The sequence below is a fragment of the Rhinoraja longicauda genome, chromosome 1 (genome assembly GCF_053455715.1).
Source record: "Rhinoraja longicauda isolate Sanriku21f chromosome 1, sRhiLon1.1, whole genome shotgun sequence".
NCBI lineage: Eukaryota > Metazoa > Chordata > Chondrichthyes > Rajiformes > Arhynchobatidae > Rhinoraja > Rhinoraja longicauda.
In genome coordinates this window covers 23,985,839-24,005,973 of record NC_135953.1, presented here as the reverse complement: position 1 = coordinate 24,005,973, position 20,135 = coordinate 23,985,839, and the positions used below count along the sequence as shown (strand labels likewise).

At 42.2% G+C, this 20,135-nt stretch overlaps 1 protein-coding gene across 2 annotated transcripts in view; it reads left to right on the top strand.

Moving 5' to 3' along the window:
* The window catches only part of myo5b (myosin VB), a 199,795-nt gene that overhangs the window by 155,356 nt on the left and 24,304 nt on the right, over positions 1-20,135 (top strand). For both annotated transcript variants that reach the window (XM_078420320.1, XM_078420249.1), the window contains exons 21-28: positions 826-1,065; positions 3,115-3,351; positions 11,202-11,295; positions 11,851-11,999; positions 15,124-15,243; positions 16,435-16,572; positions 19,200-19,265; positions 19,391-19,630. In XM_078420320.1, the coding sequence (XP_078276446.1) occupies positions 826-1,065; positions 3,115-3,351; positions 11,202-11,295; positions 11,851-11,999; positions 15,124-15,243; positions 16,435-16,572; positions 19,200-19,265; positions 19,391-19,630 (1,284 nt within the window). The remainder of the gene's footprint in view (positions 1-825; positions 1,066-3,114; positions 3,352-11,201; positions 11,296-11,850; positions 12,000-15,123; positions 15,244-16,434; positions 16,573-19,199; positions 19,266-19,390; positions 19,631-20,135) is intronic.

Below are 20,135 nucleotides of genomic sequence, written 5' to 3'. Positions count from 1 at the left end.
GATTCTAGGAGTGATTGAGTAGGTTTTTCTATTTAATTTCTTTCCCTTCTCTGGTTAAAGGAAACTAAAGAAAACTACATAGGAATTACTTTTTAGCGTCAATCCACAGATGTCAGAGAACCTGTGGCTCAACACATTTGTCATGCATTTGCTGTACACTTGCTCATGTAGTTGTAAGTGGCAGTAAATGTTCCACTTTAACTGTTTTAATGGGCACCAAGGTACTAAATGGTGACTTTTAAATCAACTATGTGACTTTCACCATATTTCTTTCACTATTTACTTTTTTTTCACTCCATCAAATCTGCTTTGGATTGTTAAAAATAAATAAAATCCCTTCAATCCAGGAATAGTTAGCAGGCTATACTCAACACAATTCACATGCTCAGAAGTACATTGCAAGGCATTTTGAGGCACCCCATGGCCCTAAAATGCATGTCTTCCTTTTGAACATACATGCAGATCATTGGAAACAGATGAAGTTCCTCTCAATCTGGGCTGGATTTGTACCTTATTCTAGAGGCAGTCAGCTGTTTTTTCACCTTTCTATTTTTAAAGGGATTTTACCCCAACAATTAAAGACTTGAAACATAGAAACATAGAAAATAGGTGCCGGAGTAGGTCATTCGGCCCTTCGAGCCTGCACCGCCATTCAATATGATCATGGCTGATCATGACTGGAGAACTTGGACAATAAGGGAGTGTATCCAAAACCTATTCTATGTCAGAGTGTGTATGTACATTCACTGCCTTCTTCCTTGTTCTATATGGAGACTGTTTCATAGGGCTTTTCCTGATGTTTTTCCTGTGATATGCTTTTTTCAGTTATTACTCCAGCATAAAGCCACCGTCATTCAGAAGTATTTAAGGGGCTGGATGGCTAGAAAAAGATTCTGCAGGATTCGCAACGCAGTCATTTATCTTCAGTGCTGCTTCAGGCGGATGAAAGCGCGTCGTGAGCTGAAGACACTGAAGATTGAAGCAAAGTCAGTCGAGCACTTCAAGAAGCTCACTAGCGGAATGGAAAATAAAGTTGTACAACTTCAAAGGAAAGTAGATGATCAGGTAAGAATGCATTCCATTTTCAGTGCGTGTAAAGAAAATATGATGGTAAGGAATAGTTACCAGATGAATAATGTTTCCTCATATAAGTAATCGATAATCACGGTGATGGCTTATAACGATCATGCCTAATTGTGTTTTTAAACTTATTAAATAATGCCTGCAGCTGTTTGTTGGGGAAATGGGCCAATTATTCATTTGAGTAATAGTTCATTTTCATTCTGATGTGATGGCCCAATAATTTTCTGCTTCTAAATTATTTAAATTTTCTATTTGCAACATATAATGACCTAAAAAAATTTCTATATCATTATAATTATTGTTGATTAATGAGCAGCATTTATAAATTTTGGATTTCCAAAGGTATATAGAATATTATCTAGAGATGGTTCTTGCCTTTCATCTGAACATCTCAACCAAATGGTTCCATTATGGTTTTGGATCTCTGTTTCCACTTATCACCTCTACATTCAACAACGTTCTATTTTATTTTACTGAATAAGGCAGTAAAAGGTTTCTAGTTGAAGATATCATTCTGTCCTTCAACAATTACCCCCTTCCACCTCACCCTTAGAACCAATGAAAGGATTGGTCCTAGTCAGCATGGATTTATGAAGGGGAAATCCTGCTTGACTAATCTTCTGGAATTTTTTGAGGGTGTGACAAGTAAAATGGATGAAGGCGAGCCAGTGGATGTAGTGTATCTAGACTTTCAGAAAACCTTTGATAAGGTCCCACACGGGAGATTGGTGAGCAAATTTAGAGCACATGGTATTGGGGGTAGGGTATTGACATAGATAAAGAATTGGTTGGCAAACAGGAAGAAAGAGTAGGAATAAACGGGTCCTTTTCAGAATGGCAGGCAGTGACGAGTGGAGTGCCGCAAGGCTCGGTGCTGGGGCTGCAACTATTTACAATAGGTGTTACAATAGGTAATGATTTGGATGATGGAATTAGAAGTAATACTAGCAAGTTTGCAGATGACACAAAGCTGGTGGCAGTGTGAACTGCGAAGATGTTAGGAGGTTGCAGGGTGACTTGGACAAGTTGAGTGTGTGGACAGATGCATGGCAGATGAAGTATAATGTAGATAAATGTGAGGTTAACCACTTTGGTGGCAAAAACAAGGAGGCAAATTATTATCTCAATGGTGTCAGGTTAAGTAAATGGGAAGTGCAACGAGACCGGGGTGTCCTTGTACACCAGTCACTGAAAGTAAGCAATCGAAGGTATTTATTCACAAAATGCTGGAGTAACTCAGCAGGTCAGGCAGCATCTCAGGAGAGAAGGAATGGTGACTTTTCGGGTCGAGACCCTTCAGACTGATGTCGGGGCGGGACAAAGGAAGGATATAGGTGGAGACAGGAAGATAGAGGGAGAACTGGGAAGGGGGAGGGGAAGAGAGGGACAGAGGAATTATCTAAAGTTGGAGAAGTCAATGTTCATACCGCTGGGCTGCAAGCTGCCCAAGCGAAATATGAGGTGCTGTAGTCTGATTAAAGATAGGTCAAAGGTCTCGATCAGAATATTACTCGGGCATAATAGCCTTCATTAAAGATTAAATTAAATTAAATTAAAAACCTAGTTCTAGGTTGAGAAATGAAAGGATGTAGCAACATTTTGAAATATTTTAAGTTGGGCAGATCCCACTTGGCTGCTTGTAGTAAAACTGCCATGGTGTGATCCGTGCCTCATTTGGTAGTACGTAAAATATTCTAACTCGTAGCTAAGTTCAAATCCTCTCTGTAGACTGCTTGGGTGATGTTCTATTGCCATATTGAAGGAGTGCTGCACTGTCAGAATTGCTGCGTTTTGGATCCAATCTGTACCAGTTTAACTGGCCTTTGTCATATTAGTGTGAGATTGGTGTGCGCAAATTATTTGCTATCTTTCCTACATTTACAGCAGTAATTACACTTTTAATGCTTTGGAATGACAAAATCACAAAGGTGTTATATTAGTGCAAGTTTTTCTTTCATGTATATGTGCGTGTGAATCTAATGCAATGAAGAGTGTGTTATGCATGCGTGAGGCCTGTGATGCTTTCCACAGAACAAGGAGTACAAGGCATTAACGGAGCAAATGATGGCAGTGACCACAGCGCAAGCTACTGAAATGGATAAACTTCATAAGGCGTTGGATCGATGTCGGGAGCAACAGGGAGAGGAAAACAAAGCGACCAGTTTACAGGAGGAGATTGACGAACTCCGCAAGGAACTTGAGAAATCGCAGAAGCATCGCAAAATTTTGGAGGATACCTCCACCAGAGAGAAAGCAGAGCTCCAGCAGGTAACTGAAAAAACATGTAAATGTTAAGTCAGTTAATAACTGAAAAACATTTTTAGTTTAGATTTTAGAGATACTGCGTCGAAACAGGCCCTTCGGCCCACCGAGTCCGCACCGACCAGCGATCCCCGCACACTAACACTATCCTTCACACACTAGGGATAATTTACATTTATATCAAGTCAATTAACTTACAAACCTGTACGTCTTTGGAGTGTGGGAGGAAACCGAAGATCTCGGAGAAAACCCATGCAGGTCACTTGGAGAGAGTACACACTCCATACGAATAAGCATCCATAGTCAGGATTGAACCTGGGATTCTGACGTTGTAAAGCAGTAGCTCTACCGCTACACCACTATTGACAAATGTAAGCAATTCCTTTCGAAGTATATCAATACTACGCTGGAAAATGTTTTTTTACATTCTACTTCAAATGTAGTATTGTATAAAAACCTTTCAAGAGACATAGAAAATAGGTGCAAGCGTAGGCCATTCGGCCTTTTGAGCCAGCACCGCCATTCAATATGATCATGGCTGATCATCCAAAATCAGTACCCCGTTCCAGCTTTTTCCGCCATATCCCTTGATTCCCTTAGCCCTCAGAGCTAAATCTAACTTTCTCTTGAAAACATCCAGTGAATTGGCCTCCACTGTCTTCTGTGGCATAGACAATAGACAATAGACAATAGACAATAGGTGCAGGAGTAGGCCATTCAGCCCTTCGAGCCAGCACCGCCATTCAATGCGATCATGGCTGATCACTATCAATCAGTACCCCGTTCCTGCCTTCTCCCCATACCCCCTCACTCCGCTATCCTTAAGAGCTCTATCCAGCTCTCTCTTGAAAGCATCCAACGAACTGGCCTCCACTGCCTTCTGAGGCAGAGAATTCCACACCTTCACCACCCTCTGACTGAAAAAGTTCTTCCACAGAATTCCACAGATTTGCAACTCTCTGGGTGAAAAGGTTTTTTCCTCACCTCAGTCCTAAATGGCCTACCCCTTATTCTTAAATAAGGACCCCTGGTTCTGGACTCCCCCAACATCGGGAACATTCTTCCTTCATCTACCCTATCAAATCCTCTCAGAATTTTATATGTTTCAATAATCCCTCTCATCCTTCTAAATTCCAGTGAATGCAAGCCCAGTTGACCCATTCTTTCATCAAACGTCAGTCCCGCCATCCCAGGAATTAACGCGGTGAACCTACGCTGCACTCCCTCAATAGCAAGAATGTCCTTCCTCAAATTAGGAGACCAGAATTTTCACACAATACTCCAGCTGCAGTTTCACCAGAGCCCTGTACATCTGCAGTAGGACCTCCTTGCTCCTTAACTCAAACCCTCTCGCAATGAAGACCAATGTGCCATTGGCTTTCTTCACTGCTGCTGTACCTGTATGCTTACTTTCAGTGACTGATGTACAAGCACACCCAGGTCTCGTTGCACCTCCCCTTCTCCTAATTTGATACCTTTCAGATAATGATCTGCCTTCCTGTTTTTGTGGATAACCTCACATTTATCCACATCATACTGCATCTGCCATGCTTCTCCCCACTCACCCAACATATCCAAGTCACTCTGCAGCCTCATAGCATTCTACTCACAGCTCACACTGCCACCCAACTTTGTGCCATCCGCAAACGTAGAGATGTTACATTTAATTCCCTCGTCTAAATCGTTAATATATATTGTAAACAACTGGCGTCCCACCACCGAGCCTTGCGGCATCCCACTAGTCACTGCCTGCCATTCTGAAAAGGACCCGTTAATCCTACTCTTTGCTTCCAGTCTGCCAACCAGTTCTCTATCCATGTCAATACCCTACCCCCAATACCATGTGCTCTTAAGGATAGCGGAGTCAGGGGGTATGGGAAGAAGGCAGGAACGGGGTACTGATTGAGAATGATCAGCCATGATCACATTGAATGGCGGTGCTGGCTCGAAGGGCCGAATGGCCTCCTCCTGCACCTATTGTCTATTATCTATTGCTCCAAATTTGCACACTAATCTTTTGTGTGGGACCTCATCAAAGGCTTTTTGAAAGTCCAGATACACCACTTCCACTGGCTCTCCCTTATCCATTTTACTTGTTACATCCTCAAAAAATTCCAAAAGATTAGTCAAGCATGATTTCCCCATCATACATTCATGCTGACTTTGACTGATCCCGTCACTGCTTTCCAAATGCGCTGCTATACATCTTTACTAATCGACTCCAGCATCTTCCTCACTACCGATGTTAGGCTAACTGATCTATAATTGTCCGTTTTCTCTCTCCCTCCTTTCTTAAAAAGAGGAGTTACATTGGCTACTCTCCAGTCCACAGGAACTGATCCAGAGTCGAGAGAACATTGGAAAATGATCACCAATGCATCCACAATTTCTAAGGCCACCTCTTTGAGTATTCTGGGATACAGACCATCAGGCCCTGGGGATTTATCTGCCTTCAGTCCCAACAGATTACCTAACACCATTTTCTTACTAATGTGGATTCCCTTCAGTTCCTCCCTCCCACTAGATCCTCGGCCCCCTAGTATTTCTGGGAGATTGTTTGTGTCTTTCTTAGTGAAGACAGAACCAAAGTATTCATTTAACTGTTCTGCCATTTCCTTGTTTCCCATTATAAATACCTGTCTCTGACTGTAAGGGACCTACTTTCGTCTTCACTAATCTTCTTTTTACATAACTATAGAAACTTTTACAGTCAGTTTTTATATTTCTTTCATGCTCTCTTTTCTCCTTCTTAATTAACCCCTTTGTCCTCCTCTGAGTTCTAAATTTCTCCCAGTCCTCCTGTGTGCGCTTCTTCTGACCAATTTATATGCCTCTTCCTTGGCTTTAACACTATCCTTGACTTCCCTCGTCGGCTGAGCCGCCTTCCCCGTTTTATTTTTTCAGCAGAAAGGGATGAACAATTTCTGGAGTTCATCCACGCGGTCTTTAAATCTTCGCTATTTGCACCTCCACTGTCAACCCTTTAAGTATAATTTGCCAGTCTATCCTAGCCAATTCCCATCTCATACCTTCAAAGTCTCCTTTATTCAATTTCAGGACCCTGGTCTCTGAATTAACCGTGTCACTCTCCATCCTAATGCAGAATTCCACCATATTATGGTCACAGTTGCCCAAGGGGCCTTGCAGAACAAGATTGCTAACTAATCCTCATTACACACACCCAGTCTAGGATGGCCTGCCCTCTAGTTGGTTCCTCTACATATTGGTTTAAAAACCCATCCAGTATACATTCCAGGAAATCCACCTCCTAAGCGCTGTTACCAATTATGTTGGCCCAATCTATATGTAGATTAAAGTCACCCATGACAACCGCTGTAGCTTTACTACCCGCTGCCCTAATTTCCTGCTTGATGCTATCCCCTACCTCCCTACTGCTCTTTGGTGGTCTGTATACAAATCCAACAAGCGTTTTCTGCCCTTGGCTATTTAGTAGTTCCACCCATACCGATTCTACAGTATCCAAGCTAATGTCTCTCCTTGCTATTGCATTAATCTCCTCTTTAACTAGCAATGCCACCCCACCTCCTCTTCCTTTCTGTCTATCCTTCCTGAATATCGAATACCCCTTCATGTTTAGCTCCCAGCCTTTCTCACCCTGGAGCCATGTTTCTGTAATTCCAACTGCATCATATCCCTTCACTACTAACTGCACATTCAATTCATCCACCTTATTTCGAATGCTTCTCGCATTAAGGCACTAAGTTTTCAGGTTAGTTTTTCTTATCTCCCTTCTACCTTTTGCTTCTGTCCTCCTTTTATTGCCCTCCGTCTCCTTGCATTGGGTCCCATCCTCCTGCCCTGTTAGTTTAAATGTGACCTTTCCGACACTCTCTTTACCGTTAGCTGCACGGATACGTGGCCATTTTGTTGACTCTAACCCCCACTTTTTAGTTTAAACCCACCCGTGCAGCAATGTAAAGAAACTTTGTGGGGTAGAAAACGTCCACCATTCTTCATAAACTATACTTCTTGGTCTTGCAATGCATAGCTCCAACATCTTATCTACAAAGGGATGCCAACTGGGGTTAATATTCTCGAGGAAAGAAGAAGCCACTGTAAGATTCCCATCTCATACATCTCATAATAATGAAAATGTTATTGACTTTACCCAAGTGAAATTATTTTAGCTTAAAGGGCAAGATTATTGGAAGCTATAAAATATGCCTAATGAGATGTTAAAAAAAATCAAATCCTTCAGCATTCAATTCTACCAATGAAAATTTTAAAAATGCAGATGCTGGAAATCTGAAACAAGAAAAGGAAATGTCGGAAATGCTGAACAGATCAGATAGCATCTGGAGAAAGAGGCACAAAGTTAACACTTATAGTTGAAGACCCTTCAGAACAGTTCTGATATCAGTACTTCAAACATATGTTTTTGTTTCATTTCTAACAATACCACAAACTAAAAATCAGTGTAAACACTTTGAAGAAGCTTATTGGTTTCTGACTGTTTTAGATTAGCATGCTACGAAAGTGCTTTCTTTGTAAGATTCACATATTATTAATGCAATGTAAAGAAAAGTCCGTAGGAAGGAACTGCAGATGCTGGTTTAAACCAAAGATAGATACAAAATGCAGGAATAACTCAATGGGACAAGAAGCACCTCTGAAGAGAAGGAATTGGTGACGTTTCGGATCGAGACCCTTCTTCAACACATCTCGACCTGAAACGTCACCTATTCCTTCTCTCCAGAGTTGCTGCCTGTGTCACATTTGACCAGTGTCACACAACTACTGAGATTGAGGCTAACCTGATGCAAAATGTTGGAGAACATTCCATTCCCTGTTAATTATATAGATGAAAGAAACAAAACAAGATATCGGAAGCAAAAAACCTTCAGGGCAGCAAACCTTGCTACAAAATGCTGAACATAATTTATACACCACAGTGCCAATTGCCTCATTAGTGCCAAGGGTGAGATGATTGTTAGTAGAAAAGAACTGGTTGGGTCTACATTCCAGAAGGAAGCAGTGGGCCCTAAGGCATTCCAGGAAATTGGAAGTTATTAAATTGGTGGAGAGCATGTGAGGTGTTCTAGATGTAGGTGGGAAGGAACTGGACAAAGGGGGACAAGATAGAGTTGAGTTTTAGTTCAGTGGGGCAAGAGCAGATGGAAACAATAGACCTTCCAGGCCAGTCATGTTTGTGAATCTTGGGTAGAAGTTCACTGGCTGTGCAGGGTTGGAAAATATCAGGTTTAAAGCCATAGGGAGATCTCCTGAAGTGATAAAATTTGTCTTGATTTGGGAGATAGGAATCTCATGTTCTATGGCAGATTTATGGTCCGGGGAAGGTATGAGGTGTCAGAGAGCTGTTGTATAGCATCGGCAGAGTAGACCAACCACCCCCTCCCCAGGCACTTTCCCCTGCAACCGCAGGAGATGCAACACCTGCCCCTTTACCTCCCCCCTTGACTCAATCCAAGGACCCAAACAGTCTTTCCAGGTGAGACAGAGGTTCACCTGCACCTCCTCCAACCTCATCTATTGTATCCGCTGCTCTAGATGTCAACGTCTCTACATCGGCGAGACCAAACGCAGGCTCGGCGATCGTTTCACTCAACACCTTCGTTCAGTCCACTTTAACCAACCTGATCTCCCGGTGGCTGAGCACTTCAACTCCCCCTCGCACTCCCAGTCTGACCTTTCTGTCATGGGCCTCCTCCAGTGCTATAGTGAGGCCCACCGCAAATTGGAGGAACAGCACCTCATATTTCGCTTGGGCAGCTTGCAGCCCAGCGGTATGAACATTGACTTCTCCAACTTTAGATAGTTCCTCTGTCCCTCTCTTTCCCACCCCCTTCCCAGTTCTCCCACTGTCTTCCTGTCTCCACCTATATCCTTTCTTTGTCCCGCCCCCCTGACGGGGGAGTCCAGAACAAGGGGCCACAGTTTAAGAATAAGGGGTAGGCCATTTAGAACTGAGATGAGGAAAGACTTTTTCAGCCAGAGAGTTGTGAATCTGTGGAATTCTCTGCCTCAGAAGGCAGTGAAGGCCAATTCTCTGAATGCATTCAAGAGAGAGCTCTTAAGGATAGCGGAGTCAGGGGGTATGGGGAGAAGGCAGGAATGGGGTACTGATTGAGAATGATCAGCCATGATCACATTGAATGGTGGTGCTGGCTCGAAGGGCCGAATGGCCTCCTCCTGCACCTATTGTCTATTGTCTATTGACATCAATCTGAAGAAGGATTTCGACCCGAAACGTCACCCATTCCCTCTCTGCCTGACCTGCTGAGTTACTCCAGCATTTTGTGATACCATCGGCAGAGTAGAGGTCAGTCCACCAGCTCACAGCAGCACCACCCTTCCGTGCGAGTTTGAATTTGTGGTTGGAATTGGTGATCACAGAGCTCTGTGTTCTTTGGTGCTGAAAGGGTTTGACATTAGAAAGTGATTGCATGAAATTGAGATTAGATGGCTCAGTGGCATTTGCATTTCTTAGGCATTGTCATCTTTGCAATGTAAAATGTTAGTCAGGATCTTTCTGCCATATTTCAGAAGAATTGTGCTTTTGACTGATTCAATACAATTTTAACAAAATAAATTGTGTTTCAATTGCTAAACACACTTTCTTACCATTGAAATGTTTCAGTTTGACACTTGGAAAAAAAACTAATAATTTGAAACCATGAGCTGATTCATTGAATACATTCAAAGCTGGGACAGTTAGATATTTGGATCAACTCAGGCTTGTGGGAACAATGAACTTCAGATGCTGGTTTACAAAAAAAAGACACAATGTCAGCATCTCTGGAGAACATGGATAATTGACGGTTATGGTCGGGAAACTTCTTCAGACTGATTGTAGTGGGTGGGGAAGGAAACTGGGAGAGAGGAGAGGCAGGACAAAGCATGGCAGGTAATAGGTGGTGACCTTATTGTGGATGTTTTAACATGAACTGATTTAAAGTGAACTGATTTAAAAGTGCCAGTTCCAAAGGCCTTAATGGAAAGCATAGTTTGGATAAGTGAGACTTTTGGCAAATTCTATTTTCACTTTTGAGTAAATTGAGTTTGAAGATCCAAAAGTAGTGGAAATGCAGAATGTGAACTTGTATGAAGTATTTGAAGCATATATTGTGCAAAATGGGAAGCCTGGCAACTGCATGAGAAGAAAAGGAATATAAATACATGTTGAAAAGGGCCTGACAATGTAAATAGAATGGGACTGGGCTAGTGTGGAGGATGAAGCTCATTCATCAGAAGGGCTTGTTCCTGCATGTTAAAACGTTGCGAAAATGCTGACCTTTGCCAACCAACAGTGCTGGTCATTTGATTTGATGGAACACCATCCATGGTTTTCTTGGCTTACCAACACTCGTTTTTAAAACTTGTGCAAAAGTCACAGGAGAACGGCAGATGTTTATGAACATCACAGCACTAAGCAACACTTTTTAAGAAATGCAGGCAACAATAAAAATCAGATTGTTAAATTATTAATAGACAATAGACAATAGATGCAGGAGTAGGCCATTTGGCCCTTCGAGCCAGCACCACCATTCAATGTGATCATGGCTGATCATTCTCAATCAGTACCCTGTTCCTGCCTTCTCCCCATACCCCCTGACTCCGCTATCCTTAAGAGCTCTATCTAGCTCTCTCTTGAATGCATTCAGAGAATTGGCCTCCACTGCCTTCTGAGGCAGAGAATTCCACAGATTTACAACTCTCTGACTGAAAACGTTTTTCCTCATCTTCGTTCTAAATGGCCTACCCCTTATTCTTAAACTGTGGCCCCTGGTGCTGGACTCCCCCAACATTGGGAACATGTTTCTTGCCTCTAACGTGTCCAACCCCTTAATATGTTGCTTTTATTTTTCTCCTGTCAGCATGTGCTGGATCTGGAGAAGGAGAACACACTACTGAAACATGAGAAGGAGGAACTGAACCAGCGCATCAAGAGTGAATCCACCAATGCAGCAGGTGAGATGAAGTATTGTGGTGGCACCATATACCTCTGTTTTCACCCTGGCCCCTGTAAGAGTACTGGCTGTGCAAGTGACATCCAAAGGAAAAGAAGAAATGGGCCAGGGCTAAAATCATAGTGTAGAATCCAACTACAAAAATGGGATGACTCTACCTGATTAAAACATCTAAAACTGTATAATTTTACTTTTAAAACTGTCTTTCTATTCCTCAGTACTTTCATTCTCTATCTTAATGAGCACTGAAACAACACTTTTTTTGGTGCTGTAAGCAATGACGTTTCTTAAGTTGCTAAATTGAAGCATGTTTTATACTCTGTACCACCATATTATGCATGTAATATGCCTACACCTTATGCAACCTGAAAACCCCAACGGATGGCACAACCGGTCCAAGGGGCTGTCAGGGTTCATCTCTCTTCCCAAGTAGCATCAACTGGAGTCCTTTTTTTTAACGTGAATCACAATAAAATAAGAACCAGGTGAATCTGATTAGACACGTATTTTTCTGCCTCAACCCATTGTCTAAATCAGGATTGCACTGTATCTGCAGAAAAAATCTCAGAGAAGATAGCAAAGGAATATGAACAGTCAAAGAAGGAGATAGATGAAGAACGCTCTCGCTATCAAAACCTCTTGAAAGAGTATTCCCGCCTGGAGCAGCGATACGACAATCTGCGGGAGGAGATGACAGTAGTAAAGGTTTTTATCTGAACTTTTACAATCATTTTTTAAACAGTATATTTGTGTCAGTATGTCTACGTCTGAGTGGTTCTGTGTATATTTCCAATTCCTCCAGTGCAAATCACATTAGGAAGTAGCCAGAATTAACATAGAAACATAGAAAATAGGTGCAGGAGTAGCCATTCGGCCCTTCAAGCCAGCACCGCCATTCAATATTATCATGGCTGATCATCCAAAATCAGTACCCGTTCCTGCTTTCTCCCTATATCCCTTGATTCCATTAGCCCCGAGAGCTAAAACTTACTCTCTTGAAAACATCCAGTGAATTGGTCTCCACTGCCTGCTGTGGCAGAGAATTGCACAGATTCACAACTCTCTGGGTAAAAATGTTTTTCCTCATCTCAGTCCTAAATGGCCTACCCCTTATTCTTAAACTGTGATCCCTAGTTCTGGACCCCCGCAACATCGGAACATTTTTCCTGCAATTGGAGCAAACTTTCATCTCTATGGCAATTTGAAGGGTCTCACATGTGATGCATCATGGTGGACATTTGTTCCAGGGCAGATGATGGAAATTCACAGGAGAGTAGACAGAAGATTCATTGCAACATGCAAATATAAGCATCTAAGTCATAGTTATTGGCCAGCAGTGGTGCAGGATGCAGCATCCAATCTACCAAACAACTGCTGCTTCAAGAGCTTCTGGGAATGCATTTGGAATTCAATTATTTTATGAAGGCCTGACTAGTATTAAAATTCTGTAGGAAAATAACTGCAGATGCTGGTACAAATCGAAGGTATCACAAAAAGCTGGAGTAATTCAGTGGGTCAGGCAGCATCTCAGGAGAGAAGGAATGGGTGACGTTTCGGGTCGAGACCCTTCTTCAGACTGAGGTCGGGGGGGGCGGGACAAAGAAAGGATGTAGTTGGAGACAGGAAGACAGTGAGAGAACTGGGGAGGGGAAGAGAGGGAAGAGCTATCTAAAGTTAGAGAAGTCAATGTTCATTCCGCTGGGGTGTAAGCTGCCCAAGCGAAATATGAGGTGCTGTTCCTCCAATTTGCGGTGGGCCTCACTATGGCACTGGAGGAGGCCGAAGACAGAAAGGTCAGACTGGGAGTGGGAGGGGGAGTTGAAGTGCTGAGTATTAAAATTCTGATAATTGAGCACCTTCGTGTCTTTGGTAATACTGGACAAACACATTTTATGGACTATTGGAAGTTACTCATATTAATGACCCGACATACCTTCTTTTCACTTTAGTTAAACATGTTACATGGTAAGATAACAGAATTTTCAGTGATCTCATTGAGCTTAATGGGAGTGGGAAATTGAGCTCAAGTGATTTTTAAAGGGAATCAAAGAAATAGAACCCAGTAAATTTTTGCTGGTATGATTCGGCTTGAGCTTGACCCCCAACTGTTCCAGTGTTCCCAACTTGACCTCAGCTGCACACATTGGCCACAGTATAGTTCCCAGCCCCAGCCATGCACCCACTTGCACTCCAAACCCCAGCTCACACTCTGTTCTAATGGGTGAAACAGATGCTGAGCCAATGATTCAATTATATGATGATTCAATTATACTTTATTGTCACATACAGTGAAATGCTTTTTTTTGCATACAACCCAGCCAAACTATGTAGCAGGTCTCACCTGGGCAGCACACAAGTGTCACTGTTTTGGCACTGACAAAGTTACAAAAGTTCACCAAACAGTCCTATCTACTGCCTGGAAGTATTTGGGGTACACCATTGGGAGAGCTGAAAAATTGGATACTGGATTTTTGGGGTTTTACTCAAAAGGATCCCAGTAGGTTTGAGTGGGTGTCCATGCGTGGAGAATAACAAATGAATATTGGGGCTTGTAAGCTTCCAGCAGCCTTAAAACAAATAAAACAAACTGGACTGCTCAGTTGTAATCATGTATTGTCTTTCCGCTGACTGGATAGTATGTACTAAAAATGCTTATCTCTGTACCTCAGTACGTGTGACAATTAACTAAACTAAACAAATAAGAGATGAGCAATTTTAGTTATTGATCGTGTGGCCATACAATTAAATTTACTGCATCTAATAATGGATGAAAGGGAGTTGACTGCTTTTACTCTGTTTTTCAGTTCAAGTAAATATCATATCCTACAGGCTGAGTAAAAACAGTCAGGAACTTTGAGGAAATTATATTCAGGGAATCCAATGGTCGGCTGTAATGCACCATGATTGCATAACTGACATAATCAAACTCGATGGTCAACTGCAATCGACCAATTTGAAAGGAGTAAGAAAGATGAATGAAAATAATTTTATGTTCATCGGGAGTGGAAATTGATGAATCGAGCCATGCTACATCTTGCCATTTATAATATCCATAAAGTTGTACATCTCAGAAACTAACCCATTGACTATCTAAACTAACTCCACCTATCAGCACTTGGTCTATGCCTGGTGAATCGGGTGCTTGTCCAGATACTTAAATATTATGAGAGAACCTGCCTACTCCACCCTCTCAGACAGTGCATTCCAACTACCCTCTGGGGGAACACAAACTTCCTTCGTTCTCCTCTAAACCTCTTCCCATTTACAGGTCAACCACACTAAATGGTAGAGCACTGGAAGGTGTTGTAGAACAGAGAGATCTGGAAGTACAGGTGCATGGTTCCCTGAAAATGATGGATCAGGTGGACAGGGGTGTCAAAATCCTGGAGCTCGTGAGTTTGTAACCCTGAGCCATTTGGGGAGTTAGAGTCGAGTGTTTAATTGTCATATACACGATTGTCATAAGTATGATTCCTTTGTCAAATGTAGTACTTCAAGAAGGTACCACAACACTTTTTGAAGGCATTTAAGTGTTGGCAATGATTAACGACCCTACCCAAGATGCACATATTCAGTGAATGAATACAAATAAATGAATTGTTCTCTTTGAGAATACCTAGACATACAACTGAGGTACTAAATGCAAAACATTCACCTACCGCATTATATGGATTATGAGTCCTCTCACTGAAAGCATGATTCAAAGATGCATTGTTTGTTGAGGTAGTACTAAAATATGCTGGAAATCAGACTGTTACATTATTACTTTGATAATATTGTTCTGTCTTGCAATTCACTAACTCCTCAACACTTTTGAAAACTATTTTAGCAAACTCCAGGCCATCGGAGAAACCCCTCCAATCAGAGCAGTCTTGAATCTGATTCCAACTATCCTTCCATCTCAACTTCTGACATTGGGGATACAGAGGATGCAATGCAGCAGGTGGAGGTAAGTAACTACTTGGCTGATTTCAGATTCTGTACCTTAGTTTAGTTTAGAGATACAGTGCGGAAACAGGTCCTTCGGCCCACCGAGTCCACGCCGATCAGCGATCCCCGTACACTTACACACCTGCACACTAGGGACGATTTACAATTATACCAAGCCAATTAACCTACAAACCTATTGGAGTGTGGGATGAAACCGGTGATTCTGGAGAAAATCCACGCAGGTCACGGGGAGAACATACACACTCCGTAGAGACAACACCAGGGGTCAGGATTGAACTCTGGTCTCTGGCGCTGTAAGGCAGCAACTCTACCTTTGCGCCACCATGCTGCCTCCTTGTTAACTTCCACGTCACAAACATTTCAAATTGAGCAAAATGAAAAAGCTCTAACATTGACTTACTCATATGTAAGTTTTTTTTAAATCACAAAATTACATATCCCAATAGGCCAGCTCTTTGAAAGAGACACCCAATTAATCCAAATTCATCTTTTGTTTAACGCAGCGGGTCTGAGTCTGAAGAAGGGTCCCAACCCAGAACATCACCCATCCTTTTTCTCCAGAGCTGCTGCCTGACCTGCTGAGTTGCTCCAGCACTTTGTGTCTATCTTTGGTAGAAACCAGCATCTGCACTTCCTTTCTACACACTTCTACATATTTTTTTTAGATTTAGAGATACAGCGCAGAAACAGGCCCTTCGGCCCACCGGGTCCGCGCCGCCCAGCGATCCCCGCACACTAACACTATCCTACACCCACTAGGGATAATTTTTACATTTGCCCAGCCAATTAACCTACATACCTGTACGTCTTTGGAGTGTGGGAGGAAACCGAAGATCTCTGAGAAAATCCACGCAGGTCACGGGGAGAACATACAAACTCCGCACAGACGGCAGCCGTAGTCGGGATCGAACCTGATTCTCCGGCGCTGCATTCGCTGTAAGGCGGCAACTCTACCGCTGCGCCAACGTGCCGCCTATTGTTTCCCATGATCTATTGTTTCATCTATTGTTTCCCATGATCTGGCATCACAGTCTCTTGTGATGCTGCATACGGAAATGTTTAATAGACGTTCCACAATATTGTTTTAATGCATAGCTATGAAGTATTTTCTTAAATACCAGTTCTGTTGAACACACATCATTTTGAGCAGGCCATATTCAGTGAATTTCTCACCCTGCATTCTTCACAGGAAGTTGGCTTGGAGAATGCTGCCATGGATATGACCCTATTCCTGAAACTACAGAAGCGGGTACGGGAACTGGAACAAGAAAGAAAGTCGTTACGCGCAGAGTTGGAGCAAAAGGAAGCACTGGAAACCAAAAAGATGGTATAGTAATAAATGAAAACTTTAAAAAATTGTATGCAGTCTTGCGTGAGAATATAAAAAGCATAAAACTTCATAATGCTACCTCCGAGTACCCATTTGCTATCTACAGTCTTAACAATCATTGTAATTATAACTGGAATTGGATAAGTTATTTTGTCTGATCTATAATGATGCTACACAAATCAAGAGAAGCTTTTGAATTCAGTTCCTGTTCTATCTTGCTTAAGTTTATCTTTTGTGCACTTATCTTAGTATCATCACACATCCTTGTCAGATGAAACTGTTCCTATAGATTCCCTTTCCAATTATGTCAAATTATTCAGAGAGCTACCACCCAACATCACAGTTGGCGTTGGTGAGGTTGTATCATTGTCTGTGGAACCTTATAAGTTCATAAGTTGTAGGAGCAGAATTAGGCCATTCAGCCCATCAAATCTACTCTGCCATTCATTCATGGACAATATATCTTTCCCTCTCAAACCCATTCTCCTGCCTTCTCCCCATAACCCCTGTGATCAAGTAATCATAGTAATCAAGAATCTTATCAATCTCCACCTTAAAAATATCCATTGGCTTGGCCTCCACAACCTTAAGCCACTCCAACAGGAGAGGCCGGGTTGGCATTGATGGGTGTGGGGGGGGTAAAGGCCTTCTATTGGAAGTTCATGACAATAAACTGTTATTAGGGAGCTTTTCATTAAGCGCAGCAACCTGAAGAAGGATAGAGTGTTAAATTATACTGTCAGCCTATTAGAAATGTTTAAAAATTCCACCGTATTACCTTAAGTGGTGAGAGTTTCCAAAGTTCTGATAGATAGAGGGATCCAAGTGCATGGTTTGTTTGACGCTAATATGCAGTAATTAGGAAAGCTAACAGAATGTTGACATTTATTTCCAGGGCAGTTCTGGTTCAATTAATTCAGATTTTGAAGAGATCAGATCTAGAGTGCCTTGTACAGCATTGATCTCATTTAAAGTAAAATGCTGAAAGAAGTTTAAAAAAAAAAGTAAAATGCTGAAAACACACAGCAGTTCAGTAACATCTGTAGAATGAAAAACGTATTGAGATGCCACCCTTTGCGAGTGCAGCACTTTCTAATTTTATTTCAGATTTTCTTTGAATTGAAAGATACAACATAGAAACAGGCGCTTCTGCCTACCGAGGCTCACCCGTTCACACTAGTTCTATGTTATCCCACTTTCTCATCCCTTCCCTACACACTAGGGGCAATTTACAGAGGCCAATTAACCCACAAACCCCGCACCTCTTTGGGATATGGGAGCACCCAGAGGAAACCCATGTGGTCACAGGGAGAATGTGCAAATTCCACACAGACAGCACCTGAGGTCAGGATCTAACCCAGGTCTCTGGCGGTGTGAGACAGCAGTTCTACCAGCAGCCCTACCCGCCACTGCGCTGCCACAGTTTGTATTATTTTCAGTTGTTATTTAGAGCAGGGTTTACTGGACTAATAACTGAATTGAACCGATAGTCTCCAAGTTTGGATGGGCTAGCCTTTTTTTCTCATCTGAAGATTAGAAGAGTGAGATTTGGTTGAAATTTACAATAGAGGAGTTGAGACAATGGATCTGAAGAGGATCTTTCCTCGTGTGGGAGAATCTAGAACTAAAGATCATGGTTTAAACATAAAAGTTTACTCATGAAGGTGATTTTTTTTTTCTCCGAGGGTTATGAGTCTCTTCCTCAGAAAGCATTGTCTTTGAATATTTTTAAGGCAAAAGTAGACAGTCACTTGATAAACAGGGAGAAGAAAGGGTTCTGCAAGTAAAGGGAATAGATCGGGTGAATACTCTGGGTTTTTTTCACCAGAGTATGGGAATCAAGAACCGGAGCACATTGGTTTAAGTTGAGAGGGGAAAGATTCAACAGGCACTTAGGGGGGGGACAGCTTTTTTATACAGATGATGGTGGGTATATGGAATGAGCTGCTGGAGGAAATAATTGAGGTGGGTTCTATCACAACATTTAAATGACATTTGGACTAGTACATGGATAAGAAAGTTTTAAAGGGGTTTTTGGGCCAAATGCAGGCAGGTGGGATTACTGTAGATGGGTCATCTTGTTTGGCATGGGCAAGTTGGGCCAAACGACCTGTTTCCATGCTGCATGAATCTTTGACTATTACAATGAAATCTTCTTTGTTCACTTATTATTTTCCCTTGATTATTTGATGAAAATTTCGTGTTGAAACTAGGCACTGCACAAAATTTTGAATTTAATCCCTGATCTGATTTGTGCTGCCAAATTTCAATTGGTCCAACTACAGAGAGGCCACAATTAACTTTCTCTGGGCTATATATAAAGGGACTGGATACCAGTTGTCATCTAATGGTGTAGATGAACGGGCAATTGATATGGGAGGTATCCATGTCAGCTGCACCAAGGCATCATCAAAACATGTCAATGATCTGCTCATGGCCATTTACAAAGAATTGTCACTTCCTTAGATTGAAGCACAGGTATCTGTGGGATTTTACCTTAAACTAACTTGATGTGTGCAGGGAAAAATTAGGGAGAAATAGTGAAGTGCTGACTCTTTTCTGATTTGAGCATTATTTTTCATTCTGTCGATATGTGACAACAAATTTACTTTCTTCCCACAAAGCCAAATGAGCACAACAGCATTCCGGACAATGATCAGGCAGCGGAAATGGCCTATGACAGCTTAAAGGTATGAACTGACTCAATTGGGATAATACTCACAGAGCAATGTGATTTAATGCATTCGTGAAATGGTAAATTGTAATTGAAGTAATTTATTGCACAAACATTTCCCAATTCCTTATCGTTTTACAGCGCCACGAGTTGGAATCTGAAAACAAAAAGCTGAAGAATGATCTCAATGAACTGAGAAAAGTTGTAGCAGAGAAGGCAACTCTGGACGACCCAACTAATGAATCGGAAAATGCGTGCAATATACTTCTCCATCAGCTGAAGGAGGCCAATGAGGAGCTGGAGGTGCGCAAAGAGGAGGTCCTCATGCTGAGAACTCAAATAGTCGAAGCTGCTCAGCAGAAGGAGGAGACCAAAAGCAAGGTAATATTGCTTACTGAAGAACAGCCTCTTCCCCTCTGTTATCAGGCTTCTGAACATTCCTTTCATAAGCCAGGGTACTGTCTAATTCACCTCGCTCCCACCACTGACATTGACTTTGTCTGGGGAACCATAGCACCACAATGCTGAGAACTACATTCTGCACTCTGTACACTCCCCTTTGCTCCACCTATTGTACTTGAGTTTGACATGTGTATTTATGTATACTATTATCTGAACTGATTCAATAGCATGGACAGAGAACTGGTTGGCAGACAGGAAGCAAAGAGTAGGAATTAACGGGTCCTTTTCAGAATGGCAGGCAGTGACTGGGGGGGTGCCGCAAGGCTCAGTGCTGGGACCCCAGTTATTTACAATATATATTAACGATTTAGACAAGGGAATTAAATGTAACATCTCCAATTTTGCGGATGACACAAAGCTGGGTGACTGCGAGGAGGATGCTATGAGGCTGCAGGGTGACTTGGATGGGTTGGGCGAGTGGTCA